General features: G+C 37.7%; 1 protein-coding gene across 6 annotated transcripts in view; it reads right to left on the bottom strand.

Annotated features, from left to right (window-relative positions):
• The window catches only part of LOC128238368 (intersectin-1-like), a 50,564-nt gene that overhangs the window by 20,717 nt on the left and 2,006 nt on the right, over positions 1–27,841 (bottom strand). For 3 of the 6 annotated variants that reach the window (XM_052954220.1, XM_052954221.1, XM_052954224.1), the window contains exons 2-30: positions 26,756–26,809; positions 24,028–24,120; positions 23,638–23,701; positions 22,553–22,755; positions 21,698–21,808; positions 21,225–21,273; positions 20,459–20,550; positions 19,172–19,235; positions 17,936–18,120; positions 16,333–16,449; positions 15,741–15,891; positions 15,162–15,273; positions 14,527–14,676; positions 14,022–14,162; positions 13,352–13,439; positions 12,656–12,795; positions 12,229–12,386; positions 11,618–11,850; positions 11,072–11,181; positions 10,429–10,707; positions 9,864–10,010; positions 9,305–9,446; positions 8,902–9,071; positions 7,079–8,665; positions 6,381–6,492; positions 4,419–4,540; positions 3,744–3,872; positions 2,982–3,078; positions 2,478–2,663 (exon numbers count right to left, since the gene is read on the bottom strand). In XM_052954220.1, coding sequence (XP_052810180.1) covers positions 2,478–2,663; positions 2,982–3,078; positions 3,744–3,872; positions 4,419–4,540; positions 6,381–6,492; positions 7,079–8,665; positions 8,902–9,071; positions 9,305–9,446; positions 9,864–10,010; positions 10,429–10,707; positions 11,072–11,181; positions 11,618–11,850; positions 12,229–12,386; positions 12,656–12,795; positions 13,352–13,439; positions 14,022–14,162; positions 14,527–14,676; positions 15,162–15,273; positions 15,741–15,891; positions 16,333–16,449; positions 17,936–18,120; positions 19,172–19,235; positions 20,459–20,550; positions 21,225–21,273; positions 21,698–21,808; positions 22,553–22,755; positions 23,638–23,701; positions 24,028–24,120; positions 26,756–26,768 — 5,245 coding nt within the window. In that variant the 5' untranslated portion in view covers positions 26,769–26,809. The remainder of the gene's footprint in view (positions 1–2,477; positions 2,664–2,981; positions 3,079–3,743; positions 3,873–4,418; positions 4,541–6,380; positions 6,493–7,078; positions 8,666–8,901; positions 9,072–9,304; positions 9,447–9,863; positions 10,011–10,428; positions 10,708–11,071; positions 11,182–11,617; positions 11,851–12,228; positions 12,387–12,655; positions 12,796–13,351; positions 13,440–14,021; positions 14,163–14,526; positions 14,677–15,161; positions 15,274–15,740; positions 15,892–16,332; positions 16,450–17,935; positions 18,121–19,171; positions 19,236–20,458; positions 20,551–21,224; positions 21,274–21,697; positions 21,809–22,552; positions 22,756–23,637; positions 23,702–24,027; positions 24,121–26,755; positions 26,810–27,841) is intronic. The other 3 variants (XM_052954222.1, XM_052954223.1, XM_052954225.1) reach the window with 3 other exon arrangements.

The following is a 27,841-nucleotide window of genomic DNA, read 5'->3' on the forward strand; positions in this document are numbered from 1 at the left end:
ACATGGCTCAATTCTGTTACTATACCTTGTAGTATTACATAAGACTAACATGGCTCAATTCTGTTACTATACCTTGTAGTATTACATAAGACTAACATGGCTCAATCACGTAACCTAATAAAAACTTACATTAAATTTTTGGATTTGTCAACTGAATTGATAATAATTAATGTATATAAATACATGCATTATATATATTGAAAAGCAGTCCATTTCAAGAGTATAACTGTTTGCTTAAGATACAGATACAATATAATATTGAAGAAGATATATCATACTAAATATTTGGCAATATATTGCACTGACAACAAATCTTTGCATAGTACAGCAGTAAATGCAACCTTAGCTTCTGTCGGATCTCTCAAACATCTGAAGATCTACCAGATATTACAGCTACCTAACAAAATTAACCTTGTGTAACACATTCATAATATCAGTTAACATTCCATACTGTTGTCATATACTAGTACATGTGTATATACAGTAATATCAAATGTGAGCAGTGAAATTAAGAACTTAATTTGAGTAAAACTAAAACAAGACAATTTTGCAAATACGGTTGAACAGTAGCAGCAATAATATACTGTGAAATCATATATGTATACATAGGTATGTAATTTTGTTGTTTTCCCTTAAATAGACATTTTCGTGGGTACTTAAATTCATTGATTTGCTATTTGCTTTTTTAAAATAAGAAAATTCACTTTGAAAAAAATAATCAATATTCAGTATTGCAGCCAAATATTGTTTGTACTACCCACAAAAAATTGCATCCCACGAGTAACAAGAGTGCCCCAGAGAGGATACCAACACCCCTTGTTCTTTTTAAGTCAAACAAGGGTAATAACTCAATAGTTGTTAAAGCCAGAGTTATAGGTGTTTCTGTACCTGTGTCAACTGTCCCTGGCAACATGTGTACAAAGTTTCATGTGAATATTTGGAATCATTTTTAAGAAAAGGTTAAGGTGAAAGTTTTTACACACTGAGGCAAAATCTATGACAATACCTAGGCTTGTTTTCTTTGAAAAGCAGACGACTTTCACAGTGATTTCACAGTACATGAGAGAGGCAAAGTGCTATCTAGGAATATAAGTACATGTAGCTAATAATGTGGATACACTTTCTGATGGATACAATTTGGAAGACAAATGGTACAATTTAGCCTACAACTTTATAGAAATTGATAAATTGATCAAGGAAATGTAATTTAGCTGCTAGTCATCTTCAAGTCATCCTTTACCAATGCTACTGAATATGCCTTGACCGCAGTAAACGGTTCATAATACTTCCAAGTTCAAGGTAATCTACCCCTCCACCATTCAAAATAATTTCCAGTCAAGCAAGATAATTCAGAGATTTTTAACATGAATTACAGGATGGAAATATAAATACAATTAGATAAGTGTGAGAAGGTCAAGGTCAGTCTTACCTCTGACCCATTACTGGAAGGTCAAAGTGCAATAGGGTATCTACAGGAAAGTGTAGGGTTTGACAGAACTGTTAAAGGGTATGGTGTAAGTCTAAGTCCTAGCTCTGAAGGAATAGATGATCTTAAATCCATAAAACTGTGGCCATATTTAATAGAAACCTCAGACTGTTCTTGAATCAGGTTTTTCAGTGAACTGTAAAATTATCCCATTGGCCTGCCCTAGGATGTGAATTATATTCAAGCTGCATTTGACTAAAGAATGACTTGCATCATGATGATGAAAATATGAGGCAATTTACAGCAAGGCGCTTTATAGTTTAGATGTAAAATAAGACTAAAGCTAAGGGTGGGAAATTGCACCAAAAACATAGTCTGCCAATGTAGCACAGTGTGTGTGAGCAAAATTTAAATAATGGCCTATAACAACAAACACCTACACTTGTATACATTAAATGATACATGTTTTCTGTACATGCCTCCTTTACAGACGTAAATGTGCATAAAAAATGATGCTAAATCCAGTTATGATATTTGAGTATTGCACTTCAACAAGGGATACAAGCCATTTCACTTGTGAATTGTTTTTTTAACACTGGGAACAGAGATAACAGAGCAAGTGAGAGATGGTCGGTGTAATGGGTCAGAGCTGTCCGTGACCTTGACCTTGGCAGCTGGCTGCAATCACCTCGTCCTGAAAGTACAGGTTGTCTCATAAACCATCACATGTACTCCCGTAATCAACCTTTTACTGACCACACTAGGATCTAATGTCTAAAAAAGCATTGCACCAGTTTTGTTTTTCATTCAAAATTGACCCCCAGATATTTGCTTTTCTGTCTGCAGGATCCACTACCAGCAACATAGACATATATTTTGAAAAAGAAATGATGTATAAGAACAGTTAATAAAGTAAACCAATATACATGCACTTAATTGTTTCACTAAGTACTGCATTAATTCCCCTTGCCATCATTGTACCATCTGATAACATTACTAGGATAAGGCTTACATGTACATCTAGTCAGCTAAATATCATCACTCTACTTACATGAGGTTGCCTCTGGGGTTATGTTCTGTACATAGTTTGATGGGAAAACACCAGTGGCTCCGTTATACTCTCCGCTCCACCAGTCCGGGTCGTCTTTTTTCACCACATTTATCACAGCGTCCTTCGGGAATGTGAGCTCATCTTCATGTAGGGCCGTGTACGGGTACAGCGCTATCACATGGTCTGCTGAAAGTGAGATCAAACAGTGTAAGTAGCACTATCACATGGACTGCTTTAAGTGAGAGCAAACAGCTTGAATTGCGATCACATGGTCCACTGGAATGTGAGCAAACAGTGTGAGAAGTGCTATGGTTCATTATCCATAACAAGATATCAATGTGTATATAGTGAATGTATTTTTGCAGTAAACATTAGGACAATATTACTCCATATTTAATTTGGAGACAAATTGCAAGGTCCTAAAGACTAGATTAACTTTGCAACTTACAATGGCAAGATGTTTTCAAGCTACCAAATCTATAGTATAGAGTGCCTAGAACTTACTGAATGTGTGTGCCACTGGCTGCGGTGTGGTGGACTGGGGAGCAGGCGATGGGGCAGCACTGGATGGGGCAGCACTGTGACTGCTAGCCTTACCCAACTGTAACATACACACAAGACTTCCATCAATTATGGGTACAACTGCAGGTGACCAACTTTGATATAAGCTAATAATGATAGAGGAACGATTATTTTACATTCCACTGGTAAAGATGTCTTTAAGACTTTAAACTAAAGCCAGCCCCACAGAAATGGCCAAAGTGGCCAAAATTGAATTAGTTATCCCATATAAAATGCGAACGGTCGGGGATCAGTTTGTGAGCAACAAACTGTTATATTTATAATTACAGGCCCATATGTATTTCATGTTTGTTGCTTTTTTCTGCATGCTAGTTTATTTAAATCATAGTTAAAAACAAGTTCTGCTCAGGAAGAAAACCATCACATTTATTTATCTATTGATTTTTTTTTTCTCTGTTTAGTAAACCAAAACCTTAGTCAAACAGCATGATCGTAATTATCAGAGGGCGACACATAAATATGTGCGTGGGGCATTTCAGGGATTGGCCATGAGTATACATACTCACAGATATATATGTATAATTAAAACAGTAAACATTGAGAATAATTCAAGTTACATGTACAATATATATATATATTGTTTTTACTTCAAGCCACTATTGTTGTGTTTTTTCCTGTTGCCCACTCGAACATATATAACACAACAATATATAAAACATTTCCCAAATCAAGCCCCAGACTTACCATAGTAGTAGCTGGTGAGGTATCCCCACTTCCTGCCAGTGTGTTGTCCGGTGTGGAGCGGGCACTGCCACCCAGGAGCTTCACGTAGTTAGCTGGGAACCAACCAATCTTCCGCTTCTGACCTCGCGCCTACAGGAGAGATACATATGGAGTTTGAATTAAATGAATGATAAAGAACAAAGTCACAAATGTATCAATATTCTTTTATCAATTAAGTGCAATCAATAATTGTCTTTCTTATTTTCTTATTGTGTTATTGCAGGTGAAACGCTTCTAAATAATTCATTAATAGAAATTTAGTTGTATGAATCTGTTGTGCAGTGGTTAAAACAAAAATGTTATGTCCAAATTTACTGTGCAGCAAAAAACTTTTTAAATTAAACACAAATGGTACATTTGTCATGACTTATGACTTGCAAAATAATGATTGCAAAATAATTTCAGAAAGTAAGAGAGTTATCGAGATAGCTGCGGAGATCCCTGGTTTAATCCCGGACCTGCCTCAGTTTGTTTAAAAGTGATTGTCACATATACAGTTTCCCTTTCATTATAACCAAACAGTTTCTACTCAAAGTATCAAAATTTCAGTTTTGGTTTTTGATTGAGAATGTTGCATTGGTAAATGTAACACTGCCAATGCCTTGAAGGATCCATTGTGTCCACCCCTATATGTACCTGTAGTTCTCCCTCCCACCAGCCTGATGGGGACTTCTTGCGGACCTGGATCAGCTGGCCCGGGCTCAGGGAGAGTTGCTCCTGCCCAGTCGCTGAGTATGCTGCTATCACAGTGGCAATCTCTGTAATTACAAGTATAATGAGTGTCATTACTGGTAAGTAAGACAAGGACCACCTGACCAGACTCAGGGAGAGTTGCTCCTGCCATGTATGCCACTACCACAGTGGCAATCTCAGTAACAACAGGAAAACAGGAGTGATTTACTTCAAGCCATACGGAAAATATGAAGTTTTCCCTCTGGCAAATTAAAATGCATACAATGTAAATATTGGAATAATTTTGTTCATAAATACAACCATTTTAAATTTGTTTGAGTGCTTTAAGGCAGAAATATGCAATTCTTATCTATATTTAGCACAACTTCTGTATCAGTAAGTATAGAAACAACAGACTTTTTTTAGGGGCATTTACATGACAGATCTTATGTATTTTTTCATTTTCATTTATGCTATTATTTTGCATGTTTTTCAACAAAATTGAACAACAGAAAGTTATTGAAATAATTAAAGAAAGTCAACACCTATTGAACAAGAGATGTTTGTCAAACATAATGCCCCCCCCCCCCCCCCCCTGAGCGCCATGTTGTCAGGATTATATGGACAATTGAATGAAATATGCATGGACTGAAATGACAGCTGATTTGTCACTGACATTGCTGTTGAGGCAGTTTTAAGATTATGCCCATTCAAAGTGTGAGGGTAGAGTGTGTTATGACCACGACCTTTGACTCTATGACCTCCAAATCTATAGGAATCATCAGCTGGTCACCAAAACTCTAAATGTCAAGTTTGAGGGCCATGGGTGCAGGCATTGACAAGTTATCACACAGACAAGCTTTTTTCGTTCAAGGTCACTGTGACCTTGACCTTTGATCCAATGACCCCTAAAATCATAAGGGGTCATTTACAGGTCAGACGCAACTCCAAGTCAAGTTTGAGGGGCATGGGTGCAGGCATTGTTGAGATATCACTGGGAGAAGATTTGTTTGATGACCATAGGTCCAGGAATTGTCGAGTTTGCTTTCAAGGTCACTGTGACCTTGACCATTGACCCCTAAAATCAATAGGGTCATCTACTGGTCAGGCCAAACATCCTAGTCAAGTTTCAGGGCCATGGGTGTAGGCATTGTCAAGTAATCACTTGGACAACCTATTACCATTCAAGGTCACTGTGACCTTGACCTTTGGCCTGATGACCCCCTAAAATAATAGGGGTCATCTACTGGTCAGGTCCAATCTCCAAGTCAAGTTTGAGGGCCATGGGTGCAGGCATTGTCAAGTTATCACACAGACAACTTTTTACCATTTTAGGTCACTGTGACCTTGACCTTTGGCCCGATGACCCCCAAAAACTATAGGGATCATATACTGGTCAGGCCCAACCTCCAAGTCAAGTATGAGGGCTATTGGTGCAGGCATTGTCGAGTTATCACTCGGACAACCTTTTACCATTCAAGGTCACTGTGACCTTGACCTTTGGCCTGATGACCCCCAAAAACAATAGGGGTCATCTACTGGTCAGGCCCAACTTCCATATCAAGTGTGATGACCATGGGTCTAGGCATTGTTGAGTTATCACTCGGACAAGCTTTAAAATTCTTTTACCATTAAAGGTCACTGAGACCTTGACCTTTGACCCAATGAGCCCTTAAATCAATAGGGGTCATCTACTGGTCAGGCCCAACCTTCATGTCAAGTTTGATGACTATACATCCAGGAATTGTTGAGTTATTACTCGGACAAGCTTTGGTCTACCGATGGACCAATCGACCTACCGACCGGCCGGCCGACTGACTGACCGACATGTGCAAAGCAATATATCCCTCTTCTTTGTAGGGGGGCATAAAAAATTGGTATAATTTCAATAGGCCGATCAGCTGAGCTGCGGTTACAGTAGTGTACCTGGCTTTTTTAGGGTCCCTGTCTTTGATGCTCCGGCCAAGGCTGTTGAAGCAGCTGACAAGGGAGCCACAGGAGCCGCAGCTGATGAGGGAGCCGCGGGGGCGGGATTTGCCTGGGGATAAAACATAGAAGTGAATGTCATCATATTAACGAAGGGGTGATTTCTTTATAAATCTGGGGTAAAATTTTTACTAAGAGAGCAGAGTAATCCATGATTTACTGGCACTTATTGCTCATAGTTTCTATGTAAACATAGTAGAGGGTGATAATAAGAATCATGTTTCCATAACATTAACCATAATTGCTTCACAGAGTTAACACTTAACATGTGCATATACCAGTATGTATACATGGGAGTAAATGTTGTATTGTGCAACTATATATAGGTCTTGATGTTGCTACTTTTGCTGTTGATATATTTTTGGGATAGTAGATATTCACACTGGGATTGGGTGCACTAAAGAGTAACAGAATCATTGGAGGAAGATTTTAATTGGCTTTACACTTATGTAACTCTACGGGCAATTTAAACTGCAAAGTCTTTATAATGATCAGATGCAGTGTGCAAATAAATTGGCATAGAGCTGCCTGTCACTAAAAAATCTGAAATGTTAAGGGCTTATAAAATGTAACTGCTGCAGGGCAAGATGTTGTGCAGGAATGGGGACCAGAACTGCTGGTCAGTAAATAAGCCTTACACCAGGAACTGCATCGCCTCCTACATCTCTGTTTGAGTCTAGCCCAGATTGTTTCAGGGAGCTTTTGCTGCGAGTTTTCTCAGGCAGGGCCGGGGGTCTAGGGGGAGGTTGTTTGGATGCTTTAGAGGGAAGTCTAGGGGTCTTATCCAATGCTTCTTTGACCTCAGCCTCAGGGCCACCGCTGACAGTGTCAAATGACCTTAGAGAGGTCAAGTTCATGATGGACCCCTCAGTCTGGCTGGAGCTGTCCAGCCCCTGACTGTGGGAGAGAGGGTCGGAGACCTTGGTCAGGGAGGCTATATCCTGGGTGAGAGAGGAGGAGGCATCACGCTCCAGAGAATCTAGGGAGAAGTCAGGGGCATTGTCTGAAAACGCTGCAGCCCAGGAAGTGTCAGAACTGGACTGAGTGTCGCCAAAGGCAGCAAAAGGGTCAATGGAGGCAGCATCAGTGACAGTTGCTTCCTCTGATGTTCCTGTATTAAAGCTAGCAAATGGGTCTTCTGGAAATGTTGAACCTGAACTGGCGAAAGGATCACCAGCATTTGTATTTGGCGGAGATGTGAAGTCTTTGAAAGGGTCATCATTTTTTTTAAATGGGTCGTCAGATGCAGTTTCTGAAGACAAGGCTTTAAAAGGATCATCATTTGCAAACGGATCATCTGTACTTGTGTTGGACTGTGCTCCAAAGGAGGACTGTGAAAATGGATCAGCACCTTGGAATGGATCATTAGCCTGGGTGTTCGACTCCTGGTTAGAGGATAATGATTGTAATGGGTCACTGCTTGTAATGGTATCAATCATAGAGCCACTTAAGTCAAAAGTCATATTTTTCTCAGAGGAACTTAGCTGTGAATTGCTTCCAAACAAATTATCATCCTCTGATTTGTTCATGGAAGATTTTGGCGCAGGCTCCGCTGTTATTACATTTGAAGGACTACTCATGTCAGTCATATCAATATTGGGTTTGGTATCTGGCGATGCCTTGCTAAAAGGGTCATCATTTGACATTTCAGCGAATGCCTTATAAGGGTCATCAGGAACAGCAGCATTGGAGTCTTTTAAGTCTACAGCCTTAAAAGAGTCTTGTTTAACTGGAGTTGATTCAAAGGCTTTTAAGGATTCTTCATTTTCGGAAGAGGTTTTAAATAGATCTTCAGTGTTTGAATTGGATTTAGAAATTGCCCAGTCTTTTGAGCCAGAGTCATCGGATTGTTGAAAAGGATCATCAGGAAATGAACTAGAATCAGAACCCTTAAATGGGTCATCAGAGCTTTTAAATAGATCATCAGAGCTTTTAAATTGGTCGTCTGAGTTTTTAAATGGGTCATCAGAGCTTTGAAATAGGTCATCAGAGCTTTTAAATGGGTCATCAGAGCCTATAAATGGGTCATCTGAGTTTTTAAATGGGTCATCAGAGAATGCCCCATCTCCAGATGGACCATTGGAACCCAGCATTGTCAGTGGGTCATGTGGGGTAAAGTCAACTCCTACATTAAGCTGGGGGTCAGATGAGCTAAAAGGGTCTTCTGGAAAGGGACTGTTTTCTATGACAGCAATCCCATCGTAGTTTGACCCAGCAGCTGATGTCTAGAAAACAGATTTAAGGCAATTTTAGGAGTTTTAGCAGATACTGAAACGATATAGCAATCATTTAAGTGTATTCATACTACCTTGTCCAATGGATACAGAGACCGACTATTATTTTAGTCTCATCTATCATTTTAAGGATCTTTTACTGTTGTTTCATCGTATTAAATCATTTGATTCAAGCATCGAACTTACAAGCTCTGACACCTTATATGTCAGAACATAATGTCATTTACCGGTTGTTCATATGCTTTCACGTAGTTAGCTGGGAAGATGCCCGAGCGGTCTCCTATATGACCTGTCCACCAGTCCCCGTCCTTCTTGGTGACAGTGATCACCTCCCCCTGGCCAAACACCAGGTCCTCTGGCTCACCAGACTGGTAGGCGAACAGGCCCTCATATAGCTCTGGGGAGAAAAGGAACACATTCACATGTATGGAATTTAGAAAAAGTATCTATAGTAATATGCACATTTTGTGGTTTGTTTAGATGTTTTAATATGGTGTATCTTTTACTTAACAAGTTATCAATAAGTTTAGAACTTATTATCTTATAAAAGTAATGATTAGAGTTTATACACATGAGTTGGCTTAAGAGCTTAACACTGTCACTAATACATTCAAGTAATCTTGCTCATACCTCCAGCTGGCTGGGTTGGTGCAGGCGACTCGTGTTTTGCTGGTGATTCCACTGTGACCATGCTAGGGATTGGGGAGTCTGTCTTCATAGTGGGAGTGCCAGAACTGATCAGCTTCACATACGACTTTGGGAACCAACCATTCTGAGTAGGAACAATATGGGTCAGGTACTGGTTTCAAGCAATTATTTGAAATTGCTAAAAGTTAATCAGCATCAGCATTTTTATAGTCAACTGTTAAGTATTACTTATAAGCGGACAGTGATTTATTGAACTGTACATCCACATCAAAGAAGTTTTATACTTGTTGTTTTTCCTGTGGACACATTATTCTTAAATATGAGCATCAGTGGGCTCGGAACTCACATATTGCTGAAGGATCAATGACTCTGAAATATGCTGTTTATAGCAATGCAATCAAGCAGATTCTAAAATAAATAAATGAGCAGCTTAAGAAAAGATTCAAACAAGAAAATCTTCTCTTTGTCTTCATGCTATAATCAGAAATATGAACTTCAGCCAACATTAATACGACTCTGCAGATTGTGCGAGAATCTGTACCTTGCCGTGGACCTCCCCGGACCACCACATGTCCTGCTGTTCGCGTACATGGATCACATCACCCTTGTTGAAGGACAGGTGGTTGTCTTTCTTTGCCTTCCAGGGGTACAAGGCCTGGGCCTGCAGACCAGCCGGGGCAGCCTCACCCTGGAATACACATACAGGAGGGTAATATAGCAAAAAGACAAACTGTAATGATTAATACTGCAATCTCTGCGAAATGCTATATTAAGCACAGGCCATTTGCCCATACAGTTCTGCAATGTAAAATTTTAGAAAAAACAAAAAGATATTCCGCCTTGGCATTGGAATTTCTATAGGCCAAGAAGAGATTTTGCTAGCCTTCAGGTTTTGCATATCATGTAGACTGCAACAGTTAAAAATCCCGTGAAGGATAAGACTATAAATCATTACTTGATAAAAGTCAATATCAGTTATCAGTCTACAAACTTAAAATCTGAGACAGTTTTCCTGACTACCCTAATTATTTGCTGTTTAACTTCAGAAGAGCAACATGTAGATTAAACAAGACTATAATACATATACAATGTATGTTCAGTCTTACCTGTCCTGGGATAGGTGATGGAGTCACAGAGGGGAGTTTGCCTTGGACAGCGATGAAGGAGGAGGCCTCGGAGGTGACAATGGCGAGGGGGGCTCCCTCCCCCATGTTCACCCCAGCTGACGCTCCCCAGTCTATTGCCCCCGTGGTTGCCATGGTTCCGGTTCCCCGCCCATCATCCTCCGGCAATGCCTCCACATACGCCTCTGGGAACCAGCCCTTTCTCCCTTCCATCTCCCCACCCCGCCAGCCAGGCTCCGCGCCCGTCTGGTCATTAAACACCTACAGGAAATGCAATGAGCACATGAAATACCTCTGATGTGAAAAACATCTTTTAAAAGTTCTACTGTGTACATTTTACTGTAACATGTTTATTCTATCCACTATTATACATGTGCAGCTAGTCCGGGGTCAAACCCGGGACCCAGGTGCTCTATCAACTGAGTTAACCAACACCAATACTCTCTGACTTGTGCAAGTCAGTACTGTGACAATTTGTTGTGTCCATTTTTATCTAAAACAGTAAAAGCTGTAATGATAGTAACACTTATATTTTACTTAGATATTTTACTTAGATATCATTACACAGTTGACAACAGCTCTGTTATATGTATACTATGGACAAGGATAGAGAGTAGAATCTTACATTGACTATATCTCCTGGCTTAAGGGTGAGCTCATCGGAATTTCTGGATTCAAACTCAAACATGGCCTTGAACCTCTTCGTAGCTCCTGACAACTTAAAGTTACTGGTATCTGCAAAAGGCAACAGGAACATAAAATAGCATTTAATGCTGTAATTTATGAATCTACTCAAAATTATTCACAAATCATAAACTAAGTGTGTTTATAAATACATTTATATGTGGTGTTACTGGATTCAGTTCAATTTCACACGCACGTACACAAATACAAACCCTGCAAAACTGACATCCTAAGAACATGTTCAATATTTCAAATGATAATATTTCACTGTGCCTGCAATTCAATGGGTGCTAATAGCTTGCCCTTTTTTCAGTTACCCAAAGGAAATAACTCCCTAGTCCTTCAATGAAAACATATGTCTTTTGCCTAATGTGAATATGTTCAACTGTTTTTAAGCTATTGTACAAGGTTCAAGTGTTTGCAAAACTTACCCTCCACCAACAATTTGCTACTGACTACTGCTATGACTATACTTTGACTAAATTACCTTGACTGACAGTGGTGGTAGTGGTGGTTGATGTGGTTTGACTAGAGAATGCAGCACTCCAGTTGTTGCTGCTACTGGCAACCTCAGGCTGGGAGTCGAAAACGCTTGCCCAGTTGTCACTGGTAGCTGTAGTGCCTGACTGGCCGCCAACATCGTTACCGAACGCGAACCAGTTACCACCAGAATCTGCCGCCTTTGGTGGTTCTGGGGCCTTTGACTTACTGGTCTCTGCTCTGTGAACATTAACCAGGAAACTGACATATATGTTATGACAGAATGAAAATTTAGAGCATTGTAGAACAAAATTAACATGAAGATGTCTTAAATGTGTCCAAAAATACTTTTTAAGATTATGATATTTTACATCCACATACATATCATCAACAGAAAAATGATATGTGTCTCAACCCTCAGGTCTAGTGAACTCATGAATTTAAAGTATTCAAACACTTTAAAATTTGTAGCAAGGTGTCAGAATAAAACTGTATTAAATAAACAAAACAATAATTCAACTCTTTGTTTTCATCATTTGAGATTCATTTCAGTTATGAAGCTAACAGTTGAGAGAAAGCCTTAATATAAACTCGATGTATGAGGCAGTGTGGTCTTACTTCCTCTGTTGTTCGAGCTGTTTACGGAGGTTCTCATGCTTGTCCCGTTCCCGCTGTACCCGATTATTCTCTGCCATCTCCGCGGCCCGGCTCATCTGCCCAGCCTTCTCAACCTTCCCAATCTCCGTCTGCAGCTGGCTTATTGTAACATTCATCTCCTGTGTGGGACAAGAAAGGGGTCATGTAGCATAACTTAATTCAATTATACATCAAATGACATAACAAGGACAAACCCAGGTCCAAAAACTACAAGGTAAAGTTTTCATTACAGTTCTTAACTCCTGCTTTTCATGTCTAAATTCTAAAGTTAAATAAAAGGTTTCAAATTGATTCAAGTTTTTAATACATGTGGGAAGGGTAAGTCATCCTCTTAAAAGCAGTTGTTTATCTACAATCTCATATCCAATCTTCATTTTTCGTTAATCACCTTATGTTTGACATTTTGTGTGTCTATATCAGCAAGCCTGGCCTCAGTGTCTTTCTCTATCTGCTCCAGATCCTTTTTCAGTTTCTGTACGGACATCTTCTTCAACTCCACACTGTGCATCATTGTTCTGTGAGTCTCAGCTGTCAATACAACATCTCATTGCTTCAGTCAGGTAAAACATGCAATCATACAGCATCACAAGTCAATGCCTCATCCATTATTCTCACTTGAACAAGCTGATTAACTTGATAATTACTTAAGCCAGAGTTATGGGCCAGAGGTCTATCGTACAATAAACTTTGAACATTGAACTTGGATCTTGCTTCGCATTTGAAGATTGGTATTGGTAACATGCGTACTACACCTCATGTAAAGTATAAGTTTTTGCAAGACTCCATCCATTATAACATACCAAGGCTAAGACAATGCCTTCTTCAAAATCACAACTGGGATGGCTTCTGCCTGCAGAGGTTGCAACTTGAAATTATTTCTTTTTCAGTGTTCATGTTTACCCTAAATCCTGAAGACCCAGTGAAGGCTGAATATGTCTCATTAAATACACAGTAAAGCCTTCTCACAGATCTTGTTCAATCATCCCTCATATTTACTACAGTAACTGTTTAATGTTTGATTTTTTTTTCACAATTGCTAAGTGACTACATGTAGACTACATCCCACCATACAGGTTACACTCACACATGGGGTTTGCCTGGATAGTGGTCTGCACTTTCAGGTCCAGTGACTCTCTCTCTGCCTGTAAACTCGCCAGTCGGCCATTCACCTCCTGAATTATGGAACAAACTTTGTCAACTTTAACAATAGGAAGATATAATCTAGAGGTAAAGAAAGTCCAGTGTCCATCCCCACTGTATTGGTAGTTCAACCCCAGTACAGGGTCATGACAACAAACAGTCTCAAGTTTGATACTAGACTCATACAAAAAAAACATCTCTACTCCATTTCTTATACAAAATATTATAAATTACTGGTATGTAATCTGTTCAAAATCAATGGTCTGCTAGAAAGAGAGTTACAATGAAATAAAGATTTGTAGTTTTGTGTCATGATTCTGAAGCCAGACTTGAGATTGTTGTGGAACTCAAGCTATCATTTGAGACCTCTGTGGCAGGTTAGGGTGGACTCCATTTATATGGACACTGGCTTCTACCTGAGAAATGAACTGGAATATAACAACCGGTATATCATGTTTCATTACAATCCAGCTGCAATATTTATCTTTATATATATTTAGTTGCTATGAATGCTTAAACCAATCTCCATTACTTCACAGCAATATTATTCTTTACTTTAATTATATAAATAATAACATTCAAGCAATGATCTCCATTTCATAAGTGTAGTGTACCTGTATTTCCTTGTGTAACCTCTCTATATCTTTGTTCTTCAGGTCCCGTGTGCTCCTCATAGCCTCAATGTGGGCCGTGAAGTCGGTGACTCCATTCTTCACCTGGGATATCTTCGTGCTGAACTCAGCCTTCTTCCCTTGCTACAATCACAGGATAAACTACATGTAAATGTTAACATTCACATAAAATGACGATAAAAAAACAAGGTTAGTTTTTGCTAATCAAGCAATGTTTTGTAAAATGAAATATACATTGTACAAAGAGCATTCATATTCAATCAAAGATTGTACAAAAATTGTATTTCTAGAAAAAAAGAAACTTCAGAGGCACACAATACATGAACATTCAAAGTATGAAAATGGCACATTCAGTTTGATAGTGGCTGTGGTTGGGGTAAAACTGTCATGCCAATTCTTATTCTGGATATCCATTCAATTGTGTAGGATTGTCAATTTTGCAGACATCTTTTCCAAACTTTTAAGTATTCATCCCAATGGAACTCACCAATGACTCGAGTTCACACTTGAAATTTGAGGAGCGTGACTTAAGAGCCGTCAGTTGTTCGTACTCGCGGAGCTTCTCAGCCATCAACTGTTCCTTGCGCTGACGTTCCCACTCCATCTGTCGCTGACGCTCCAACTCACGACGAGCTGACTGCAAGTATGAAGAAAAACTTTATTATCTTGACAGGAAATATGGCCATCTTTTATATTTAAACACAAAGCATTTTCAAAGAGAACACAAGTTTATTCTCTGACTTTGGATTGTACCTATGCCCTCTTGTTTAACCAGCAGACACACAAATCCCCTGACTACAGAGTTACCCCAACAGTAATGATGTTTCAAATGCCTTACAGATAACTCTAAAATGTCTATCAATTTTAAAGATATTGTAAAGTATATTGGCCCATCTTATCAACATGAGTACTACAAAATATCACAAGATGAAGCATTTCAGTTTGATGCAATATTCATGCTTTAATATGTCTTGAACTGTTTTTTGGTTATAACAATGTCTCAACTTTTCTTTTTGAATTATGAAAAAGCTTTCTTCATATAAATTCAAAAATAAATATTAATGTAAATTGATTTTAACAATTGCCCAACTGGCATACTTTTCACGGAAGGGGATAACATACCTCCCTCTGTTCCATGATTTTCTGCCTCTGTTCCTCCCGTTGTCTCTCAATCTCCCGCTGTTTCTCCAGCTGTCGCTCCAGTTCCTGTTGCTTCTTGCGCTCAATCTCCTGCCTGCAAACAAACAAAATCTTCACTCAGTCCATTGTAAGGTCACAAAACAAACAGCTTTATCATAACCTGATTACCCAATTTTCCTGCCCCTGTCATTCCAAAATCCTATGTATCAAATCCTCTCCAAGTAACCCCTACTACCATGCCTCCTTTTCTCAACTGTAATCGACCAATCTCAAACAAATACCAATGTTTACCATCAAACTCCCATTCCTGTCTTTGCCATTTTTTCTGCAATTTTGCCTCCACCTCTCTTACTCATGAATTAACCCCATTCCCTCCTGTTCAACTGTTCCTGTCCTCATCCCACTTCTGTCACTCCATCTGCAGCCTTGCCTCCTTCTCTCCCTCACCCCTGTGTACAACCCTCCGCTCCTTTGTTTCTCCTGTTTCTGTCGCTCCTTCTACATCTTAGCCTCCTTCTCCCCCTCACCCCTATGTACACTCGTCCCCTTCCGTTCACGTACCTTTGTTTTTCCCGTTTTTCTTGTTCCTGTCGCTCCTTCTGCATCCTTGCCTCCTCCTCCTTTCTCAACTGTTCTTGTAGCTGTTGTCGCCGTCGCTCTAACTCTGCCTGGCCCTTGTCAAAGTTCAGCTTTCGACGGTCCTCAAACGTCACTATGGGAAATAACAGGAGTTTGTGGCATTTACAATGTACAAATTGTCACCTTATTGAAAGAACTATATATCTGCTTTCTATATACAATTATTGAGTTATTGCACTAGGGCAATGAAAAAGCTTTAGCTGTTCCAGTATTATTGAATGGACACTGTAAATCATAGGAATTATTGCTTTGGTCGAGGAAGTTAGATGTGTAGATTTATAAAAGAAATTGTATTCAATTAACCATACTAACAAGTAATTCACAATACTAAGAAATCAATCTAAAATGCAGTATACTTCAACACTGAAACAATCACAAATGTCAACGGATCATTCAATGCAAAGCAAAGAGAACGAAAGTCTAGTACATAAGCATCACAGTTATAATTCTCATAAATATGCCATCAACAAAAGCTACGATCCCAGAACCCTGTTGTGCCTGACTTGCTGTATACCTGGAGAGTTGTCTACTTCCTCTTGCTTGCTATCACCATTGGCAACAGGAGCTGGCTGGACAGGGGCAGGCATCCCAAGACTGCCGACCAGGTCACCAAAAGAGTCCTTCTGGGTAGCTACAATCAAACACATGCAAGCGTATAGGCACATGTCACAACAGTCAGACAGCATGGCATTACAGAATAAATGTATGGCAGAAATCAGATGACGATATATTGCAATTATAAATCAGCAGCCAGACAGCCTTTTTTTTTAAATTGTAAACATTTTCCAGATATTATAAATTTTATTCGAATTCAAATCCTTTACACTTAATCAAATTCTTAACATATTTGTGGAACATTCAAATCCTCAAAACAAAATAAATTAACAAAAGCAACAATCAATAACTATTGTAAAATTACGCATCATCCAGCAATACTCTGAAATTCAAAATGTGTTAATGCTGATAGCATGAAAATTAAAGTTAGCCATCTGCATTTATTGTAAACATCACAGCTATAGTTTTCTTGGGTGAGAATCAGCCTCCCAGTTCTAGCCATAGTGGGTTAGAGCTCACATACAAGTAGCACTTTCCCCCAGTTTTTTTTACCGTCTTGAAGAAAAGCTTTAAGTCTTCACAGATAATTACCCACTGTTCTGTCAAGGCCACCCCTTGCAACATCGGTGTGGTTAAAACCTTAATGGCACAAGAAAATTCATAAAGATGGGCTGACTAGCCCACCAGTTTTCACGCAGCCGTTTTGACTAAATGCTTTGTAAGTGCCCATCTTATAACATCAAATTCAATTTGTGATGATTTTAACACCCGGATATTACAGTCATTCTCATTGGTTAGCACATCATTAGTAGGCTATATGCAGCCAATTGTGATGTCGGTGATTTCTTTTAGTCTTTTAATAAATCATCACAATGGCTGACTGAACAAAAAATCCATCCAATCCTAAGTTTTATTCTTGTCCACAGGTGCAAAAACAAAGGCTTATTGACACTGATGGCAACAAAAACTTCCCTATACATTGTACACACCCATCTACTTCAACAACTCGCGATGTTTATTTTCCTACACCATGCAATTTAGTTGAAATGTCGGAGAATAAGGACTCAGATTCATCACCTAAAACTTATTTTTAAAATATGTCCCCGTACATGAAATGCAATCTCAGACCTCGGACAGGATAAAGAGTGAGACCAGATCATTTCAAAAACAGCGGATGATTGACTTTTCTTGGGTGAGCCATTAACTGTGCATTATGATATTTGCTGATAAGTTAATTGTTGTAGTTGTGTATTCAACAGTTCTAACCTGGCAGATTTCAATGGATGATTTTGACAGGTAAATAGATAACTTTCATTTACAATTGTGACACTTTATTTATGAGCTATGCTCTTGGCCCATCATTTTTTTAAATGGCCCCTACTTTATAAGATTGAGGGGCCATTGGACCCCATGTTTTTAAATTATTGGCATAACAATCATTTGCAAACATTTTTCAAAATTCAAAGCAAGTGCAAATTGCATGTTCCTTTAAGCATCATCTTTTTCATCAAACACACACTCACTCAGTAGTTCATAATGAGGTTGAGGGGAGACAGCCTTACCTGCATGTACAGGATGTGCTTGCTGGGGTGGCCCAAAGCTGCCGGAGCGTGCCTTGGCAGGTAGGAGCTCCTGTGGCAGTTTAGGGGGCAGGGCGATGCCCATCCGTACACAGTCACATAGGTGCAGGGCGATACAGAACTCATCACAGTTCAGCTGTCCATCCTTGTCCACGTCTGACAGATTCCTAAACAAAAGGAACACACATAACTTAAAGTTGATGACATCAAGATCACCCATGTTCCTATATCACTATTTTATAACTGGTACAGGTCTCCTGTGTAAAATGCTCAACAACTTTTTAACAGTGACTAGAAATGAATTTGACAGATTTCCCATCTTGGGGAATTCCTTATTCTGACACAAAGTTACTTATGACCAGGGCTTCTAAAAACCGGCAATTTGCCGGTCTGGACCGATTTTGACCAAGCCAGACTGATTTCATTTTCAAAAAGTGTAAAACAAATCGGTCCGAAATTTTCACATTTTTTTTTTATAATTTCGGTCCAAAACGACTAAGTCAGTAAAAGTTGTAGAAATTGTAATACACATAATACATAGTCTGAAAGCTGAGTGCGCTGCTTGTGTCATTTTGAATTCGCAGTAATAAAAAAAATTGTTATCGATATCACACTAATAGCTTGAAGCCCCGATTATAAATCTAGATATATTTTATTATTCAAGGTTATCAGTTGAATGTTGACCCACTGTAGAAGCATTAAGCAAATAAATCATAATACTGTTTCACTTTTTGTCGTCTGACCGCTTCCGGACGGTTACAGTTAATTACGATTGCAGTCGTTCTTGTTAGAAACACCGCAGAACTCGATGAGAATCTCATTTGAATTAAGCTGGTATCAGTGACGATCTGAATCGACTAAACTGGCTCTAGAGCCCTCTTACGAATTGCCACATCGCGAAAAAATATTGACAGAAAAGACATCGCGAAAATGTGTGACATTTCTATATAATCGGACTTTTGAACAGGTCTTTCTTTTTCAAGGGGGGGGGGGGATTTTTTTGGGGGGAGGGATGGGGGGGGGGGTTGTCGCCGGGTCCAGACCGATTGAGCTTCCAAAATTTTAGAAGCCCTGCTTATGACTTAAAGTTCATCCTTTGATAAATGTAATGCCTATACACAGACATACAAATGAGGGTAAAAACATTCAATTTTAACTTCAATCAGAGACTTTGTACCAATGTAAAATACCCATTCAATTCCTAAAAGGCATAGTTACCATATCTGTGCCAGCATCTGTTGTGGGACCCCAGTCTGAACAAGGATTGCCCGTGCCTCCACACCTGTTGTACACACAAGCAAATACACATATGTATACCGTGTCATGACACTCTCAGATGGTCATAAAATTTGGTAAATATATATAAATTGTAAGCAGAACTGATGTGGCTACTGTGCTACAATTGACAAACATAGTGTCAAATCTGACATAACATTAACAATGAAATAACAAGTCAGTCCTCAATTTTCACTTAACAAGTGATAAATCATAATAATAAATACAAGAGCACGGCCTGCGAGTGCTGAACACTCCTATGATTTTATCCTTTTACGGTTTATATATTTCATGTAAAAAAAAATTCAAATTCTGAGTGAAATTAATACAATGTTTGAAAGTGATAGCTTTGATAGTTTGCCTGTAAGTGACCCAAGCACAAAACTTAAAAAAATCAGACTAGCTAAAAATACTAAAATATCCTATGCGTGACTCACAAACCTGTTTGATATATTAAAGTGCATTATCCGTTTATTGTCTGTGAAAATTTTTGAAATCAATGCAACAAAAATTCAAGAAGCTATGTCCAATACTCAAAATCAACCAAAATCCATCAAAGTTTATGTTTTTTTACCAAAACAAACAAACAAGTGAGACTCAGCATCTTTAGAGTACAATGTGAAAAAGGGTTATTAGATGAACAAGTTCCCTTAAGTTTCAAAGTGATTGCTTTGATAGTTTCCATGTAAGTGACCTAAACGCAAAACTTAACCAACGCCTCCCACAACAACGACAACAATCAAGTGACGACAATGGCTCATCATTTTTTTCAAAAATCAGAGGAGCTAAAATTAGAAGAACTTCACAGTGTGAATGCCAAAACTCATCTGTCCTCACCTTTTATTAGTCAAACAAGGGGCATAACTATACAATTATTAAAGCCAGAAATATGGGCCTTGCATTATATGTGTCATTAGAAAATCTTGTACCTTTTTTTGAGTTATGGCAAATGTTAGAGTGCTTACACATGCTGACAATGACGCCAAGGTTATCACATACAATAAGCCAGGGTTATGGACATGTTCATAATGTCTCTGGAGAAATGTGTACTAAGTTTCATTAAAATATTTTAAATGTGTTTTTTAATTATGGATTACTTAATTTCTACTTGCTGATCCCAAGCTGTCACTATATACCTCAGCATTTTGTCAATGAAGCTTAAAATGGGCACATTTTAATGTGTTTACAAACCTTTTGAGACAAAGAAGTTTATATAAATTCATCAACTACCTGTCAGAGCTCCCCTCTTGTTTCTATCATGTGTGTTAAACATCTGGGTGAACTTTAACTTCGAGTTGTGTGGCATCGCCAGGGACCCACCACTGTAATAGATATCAACACAAACATGTATAGGAGAAACTCACTTGGGCATGATGTAAGAACTAAAGACTCTGGTAAATATGAACATACATAATGATGATACAAGATCACTGGAGAAGATGACTGGGTTTTAGCAAGGCCTTTATAAAGGGCAGGGTGCTGCAGATAAGGGACAAGGTGCTAAGAGAGAAAAGGATATAGTGAATTAGTCTGTGAAGAACTTGACTAATTTTATAGAAAATTTCATGAATTTCATTTAATTGCATTTTCAACAGCCGAATATGTTAAGTCTTTTTGTACCCATATTTTTTAAATCAAAACAAAAATCATCTTTGAATATGTTCAGAATTTAAATCTACTCAAAGACGCACATGCTGGTCGCAAAAGGCAAAGGTACCAAAACAGAACAGACTGCAACACCTATCCATAACTCTAAAGCTAAGCCCTAAGTTGACCATCATTAAGAGCACTATAAGCAGACAAATATTCTTGTCTGACAAATTCAAAAGTATTAAGTAAATATCTTCATCAAACAGATTCCTACAGTTGTTTCTGTTACAAAAAATGAATGCAACCCTTTGGTTTCCAACCCTGCCTGGTAACATCACGCCACAAAATCAATATGAAATCAGTTACTTTAATAAATTAACAACCAGGAGTAGAACAAGCTACTAACCTAGCAGGTGCGGCCGGTCTGGGACCCATGGATGACACTGGAACACCACCTACAACAAGGGCAAGTGTCACATACATACAGACATACACACAGTTGGAAAACAATTGCACTGTACCAGTATGAAATACTTGAAGATGTTATGATTCATTCAATGGTTAGTAATGAATGTATATAGTTTAAACTCATTTATTTTAACTCTTTTGTGAAGAAATGAAACACCCAATTTGATATCAAAGATCAATTAAGTTCCTTTTTCTTTTGGGGGAATTTTAAAGTAAACATCATTAATCCTGACTGCTAACAATTTCTTTCAGGAAAACGAATGAAATTTACAAATTCTTTGAAATCAGTGTGTTTTATTCCAAAGCAATGCTGAATATGTCCAATATATGCTTTATTGTAAATAAAAAATATGAAAGCTAAATGCCTGATTATTAGTGCAATGTCATGCATTAGCTTCTTTACATACATACCCATAAACCCAGTTGATGCACCCATTTGTGGCATTCCATTGGCCATCATTGGCATTCTCTGTCCCATTGTCATGGTAACGGGTGCTACCATTCCAACTTGGGGGATGACACCTAGTGATGTGCAGTGAGAGTGCAAGTGAATGGTGCATATACATGTTTTATGTTGACAGTGTTATTCAAATGGCTACGGAAGTGATGGGAGCAGGAACTTGAAAATTGAATGGACAAAAACACACATTGTGCAAACACACTTTGGCATATATAGAGAATTCGATCAAATTCAGCATAATTGAGAATTCTAGTAATTTGGTAATGCCTTGCTAGACAGGAAAACATCTCTTTCATAACTGAAGCCTGTTCATTTAGCATTATGGGGATATAATGGATACATCAATAAGATTTGCAAGCCAATCCTGCAGCCTTAATGATTTTCTCACAATACAGTATTCCTACATAACAGCCTCACGCTCTACAAATTTTATTTATAATTGATTCATATCTTATGTTTCATTAGACATAACATATAAAGAATTCAATAAAATAGTGTTATGTCTTCTGAATTATTGTTCATTGTTTTGGAAGTGATATCAATCATGAAATTTAGCAAGTATAGAGCTTATGAGGAGGCTTTAATTACTGTGTCTGATAGGAAAGCATTTTAAATTCCCTTTAATTAATCACTTATTCATGAATGTGAATTTGAATCTGCTATCTAATTTTTTTTTTGAATGTACATGAAACAAGGCCCTACAAAACTTAAACCAAAACTATTAATCCTTGGGTGTAAAACCTTTCCTCATATGCCCTGTGGGGGTTTGGGGGACACTCCAGGGATGGACCAGTCTATGGACCTACCCATGGTTCCGGGCATACCCATCATGCCTTGCTGGGAGGGTGCGGCCCCGAATGAGCCGACGACGGGGGAGGGGTCAGCCTTCAGGGTGGCAGGTAGAGACCGCGGTAGCTCGTAACCCTGCAGCTTCTTCTTGATCAGGTGCATGGCGATGGAAAACTCCTTCCTGTCCATCTTCCCGTCATTGTTCATATCGGCCAGGCCCCTGAAGGAATGTATACATGCTTTTACTTTAATTTGAGGTTACCTGTACATAAAGAAATATGTTTTGCATGAAGGAAAATGGACAAAAAAATGATAAAATTCAAGTTATTTTTTTCACTCACGATATGAAATGAATGCAACTTTCTGGCTCATACAATATTCCATATTTAGAAATATGAAGAAATTGTTATTTTGCCATATCATGTATGTTTGAAATACATTTACTCAGAAAGTGAGAATGAAAACAATATGAAACTTTGTTCATTCTTCAGATTTTAAGCCTGAGAGCAACAAAGCAGTCAGACATTTTGAGAAGATTGATCTGAAAAAGTTCAGTCTTAAATACTCCCTGGTTCCAATACATAAAAGCGCATATTTTTCTCCTACAAATTTGAAATAACCAGCAGTCAATTGTATAAAACTGGACAGGTTATCTACAAATTATCTATTGGCTAGTTTGCACATACGAGTAATATGCTTGGCCAATAGAAATTATGGGATAAATATTGACCAATCAATAATGTTTTTGGCTAACTTTAACCACACCAAAGACATATCCAGTTTTATAAAAGCTGCAGATGTTATATAAAACATCCACCAGAGCTGTACTTTTAATTCCCAAACGAAATCATTACGTGAAACAACTGTTATAAACTGATCATGTCAAAGAGCATTGCCATGTCAAAGATACCTGTATATTATGTTTTTATTTCATCATCAAATTTTACAGTGTATTCTGTGAATGCTTGGTACACAACTTACAGGTGTAACATTATCACATATGATACAAATGCTATCATATGGAAGTTAACTAGAATGGTTGTATTTTTCAATAATGGAAACAGGACAGCTTGTCTATGTTTGGAAAGGGTTTACAACTCACCATATCTGTCCCAGTATCGGTGTAGGAATGCCAGACTGCATAAAGAAGTTGCGAGCCTGCTCACCTGTGAAACAACCAATACAGATGATTTACTGAAGGACAGGTAACAACTGTAATAATACTATCATTTTTTAGGTTGGAAATTCAATGGTTTATCTTCTAGTTTTATTAATATACAGCACCACCATTATGAAACAAAATTCTGATAAAAATTCCATTAAATCCAACATTTTAAATTAACAAAGCAAGTTGAGGGAGAAGTTTTTTAATAACTTCACTGACTTACAGATTCTACCCACTCCTAAAAAACAACACCATGACCAAAAGATTAAAAGCCACTGTGGTATATAACATCAACAGTAAACTTGCATAAAAAAATGCATTGAATACCAGTGACAAATCCATTGACAGGTTTGAGCGCGAAGAACTGTCCGTCATGTTTTGCCCGGTCCTCCCCTGTTATCCTCCATGCCTCTCCTCCTCCTGACATACAAACAACACACAAAAACTCTTACTTAACTTAATGTAAAAAAATATATATGTGATAGAACTTTTGTTATGACTTACAACCAAAAAACAATTTTTGGACTGATCCCTCTTTTTCTTTCATGCATTTATAAATACTGAATGAACATGTGAGGGATAAATTGCAAATCCATTAAGCATGCTGCATCGCTAGAAACAAACTAGAAGCGCTGCAATGCGACGAAACCAGGTTTTTGTTATGGGCAATCAGAAATTATAGCCAATTAATTTGTTGTATGAGCAAGTTCAATCTGCATCTTCATATAAGCTATATTAACACTAAGATTCATCACTATCCATCAATTCTAACTAAGTTGTTGGGAAAAACATTTTTCTATTTTTAGGAACAGTGACCTTGACCCCACCTCCCAAGCTAGCTCTTCACATAAACTACCTTCGCTCTAAGTTTCATCAATATCTGTCAATGCTAACTAAAGTTATTGGGCAGAAACCATTTTTTTATTTTAAGTAACAGTGACCTTGACCATTTTTCTATTTTAAGTAATAGTGACCTTGACCTTAGCCCCTCCCCACTCAAAAGCAATCCCAAGCTAACTCTTCACATAAGCAACTTACACACCAAGTTTCATCAATATCGGTCAATGCTAACTAAAGTTATTGGGCAGAAACCATTTTTCTATTTTAAGTAACAGTGACCTTGACCTTAGCCCCTCCCTCCTCAATAGCAATCCAAAGCTAGCTCTTCACATTAGCTACCTACACAACAACTTTCGTCATAATCTATCAATCCTAACTAAAGATATTGGGCAGAAACCATTTTTCTATTTTTAGTAACAGGCGACCTTGACCTTAGCCCCACCCCCCTCAAAAGCAATCCCAAGCTAGCTCTTCACATAAGCTACCTACACACCAAGTTTCATCAATATCTGTCAATGCTAACTAAAGTTATTGGGCAGAAACCATTTTTCTATTATAAGTAACAGTGACCTTGACCATTTTTCTATTTTAAGTAATAGTGACCTTGACCTTAGCCCCTCCCCACTCAAAAGCAATCCCAAGCTAGCTCTTCACATCAGCAACTTACACACCAAGTTTCATCTATCTATCAATGCTAACTAAAGTTATTGGGCAGAAACCATTTTTCTATTTTTAGTAACAGTGACCTTGACCTTGGCCCCACCTTCCTCAAAAGCAATCCCAAGCTAGCTCTTCCCATAAGCTATCTACACACCAAGTTTCATAAATATCTAACAATGCTAACTAAAGTTATTGAACAGAAACCAATGTTTGACGCCCGCCCGCCTGTCCGCCTGCCCGCCCAACGACAACCTCATTCTAATAACCCGGTTTTCGTTGAAAACCTGGTTAAAAAATGCCAACTTGCTCTCCTTAAACCACACAGCATTGCATAAACACATGAAACTACGATCAATCCTTATATTTCCAAATTATAATCATTTCTCATGATCTTAAGTTTAATAAGATTGTCAACAGGATTTTTTAAGCTGTCACATCATTTACTGTTGGTTGAATGGTAGTTGCTTGCATTAATCAGAGTTCTTAATAAAATTGTGTTGCTGGCCAAAATGGATGGTTTAAATGGCAATAGGCCTCGTTCAAATTAGGAAAAATAATTGAATTACAAAATTGAATAAGTAGTAGCTGGTTATAGTGTTGTGCCGATGATCGATTATAATCGACAATTGATCAGAAAGGCTTATGTCGGCGACAATCGACGATAGTGAAATTTGAACGATCAATAATATAATAGAAACAAAGGACTTAACTGCTACCGACTAATTTACTTATTTCTGGTTAATGCTAGTTTATGTTGAAATGTTAAGGTGTTACTATGTTACGTTATGTACGCATTTTCTTATCTGGTCAATAAGTCACTACAATACCTTATTACAAATTTTCTTTGTAGTTTAACTGCTAAAAGATTGGTTCTCAACTTCTCATGTTTGTGTTTTAAAAGTGATTTTTAAAACATGTCACCGTTAACTTCTAACCATGTAAGAATTAAGTTTTCTCAATTTTCTGAAAAAAAACTGTTCTTGTTAAACAGAAATGTTCTTGTAAAACATATAGAATATTCAACATGCTTGTTGTACTTGTTACTGACTGATTATTAAAAAGAAATTGATATCTTTCTTTGTGTTTATTTTACACATGTATACAATGCTAAATTAATGAAAGACAAAATTAGAGCCTGTGGTCTCATTTTCTGTAATAGTTACTTGTAAACACTAAACGATAGTCGCTTTCTGAATAGATCATGTAATTTATATAAAGAAATCTACAAACAATATTGTAAGGGAACATTGGTGCTTAAAACTGGTGCATGCACTGTAACTGTACAGTATGCCTTAAATATGATGACCAAAGATAATTAAATAATAATTAAAATGATTAATAATCGATCATTGATTGAGACGGTTCAAGTAAAACTTATTGAGAACCCTGATTAATCCAATTATAATGAATTTCATTTATAAATTATGGTAGCCACAAGGAAAAAATGACATTATTTTTTTCGTTGTGGCCTTACTTTAAAATGAACAAAATATTTCTTTAAAATGAACAAAATATTTATAAGAGGAATGTTAATTGAATGTTAGTAGATCATTACCTGCTGCAGCCATTGCCCAATGTTCATAAATCACTTCTGGTCATCTGCTGGACCCTAAAAATCATAAAAAAATCAAGTTATTGAAATAGCCAAATATTGTAAAAACTATCAAAAAGGACATAAAAGAGGTTGTCCATCGGATAATGCACCCATGACAGCAGATGCTCATATTTATCTAATTATTTTCTTAATATGATTTTTTTATTGGTCAAATGACTGATTCAGTTTTTTTTGAGGAAAGTGGTGTCTGGTCTGATTTTTCATTTCATTTGTGCAATATTTACCAGGTATGCCATCTACAAGTTAATATTATAAGAGAGTAATAAAAACAATAGTACATCTATAAAATGTTAAGTTATTTATTTTAAAATTGATTGAATTAATATATCTCAAAAAAAAGGAGGATATCATCACAGAATTATGATTTACGGTTAAAATGGAACAAACATTAAGATTAAAACATATATATTTTCACAGTATATCCCATAAACTTATTTCCGATGGGGTCAATTGCTATAAACAGCATATTTACACGATATAGTTGATCTTAACTCTACTTTTATTACTTTCCTTCATTCACTGTATGGGAACGGACACCGGATATATAGCTCAAAAAGTGATCACTCGATAAGCGTTTGGTTTTGACACATGGACAGTTTTCTATCATTTTTTTGTATTTTATGGTGATATATTTAACAAAATCGAAGAGTTTTGAATTACTTGATACTGTGCAATATACGACTATGATGGAAATGTGTCTCCTCTTTTGTATAATAGCCCAATTCTCGCCGAAAGTTGCATGATCGCTCACAAATGTTCATTTATGTGGTACGATTTCAAACATAAATCCAAAAATTGAAAGTAAGAATAAAAACTGAATCGGGCGATTTCATTGTAATTACATAATCTAGTAATGTGTAAAATATCAATATGATACATTTTGTTGTTACGGAGATATTCATACCTTTTGATGCCCTGGCAGTGTACTGGGGATATTTGAAGCAAATAAATAACTGCACAGGGGATAGCTATTAAGTAGACTGAGGATAGTAACAATGTATTTAGAAAAACGAGACTGTGATAATG

Source organism: Mya arenaria, chromosome 6 (genome assembly GCF_026914265.1).
Source record: "Mya arenaria isolate MELC-2E11 chromosome 6, ASM2691426v1".
In the NCBI taxonomy this organism is placed as follows: domain Eukaryota; kingdom Metazoa; phylum Mollusca; class Bivalvia; order Myida; family Myidae; genus Mya; species Mya arenaria.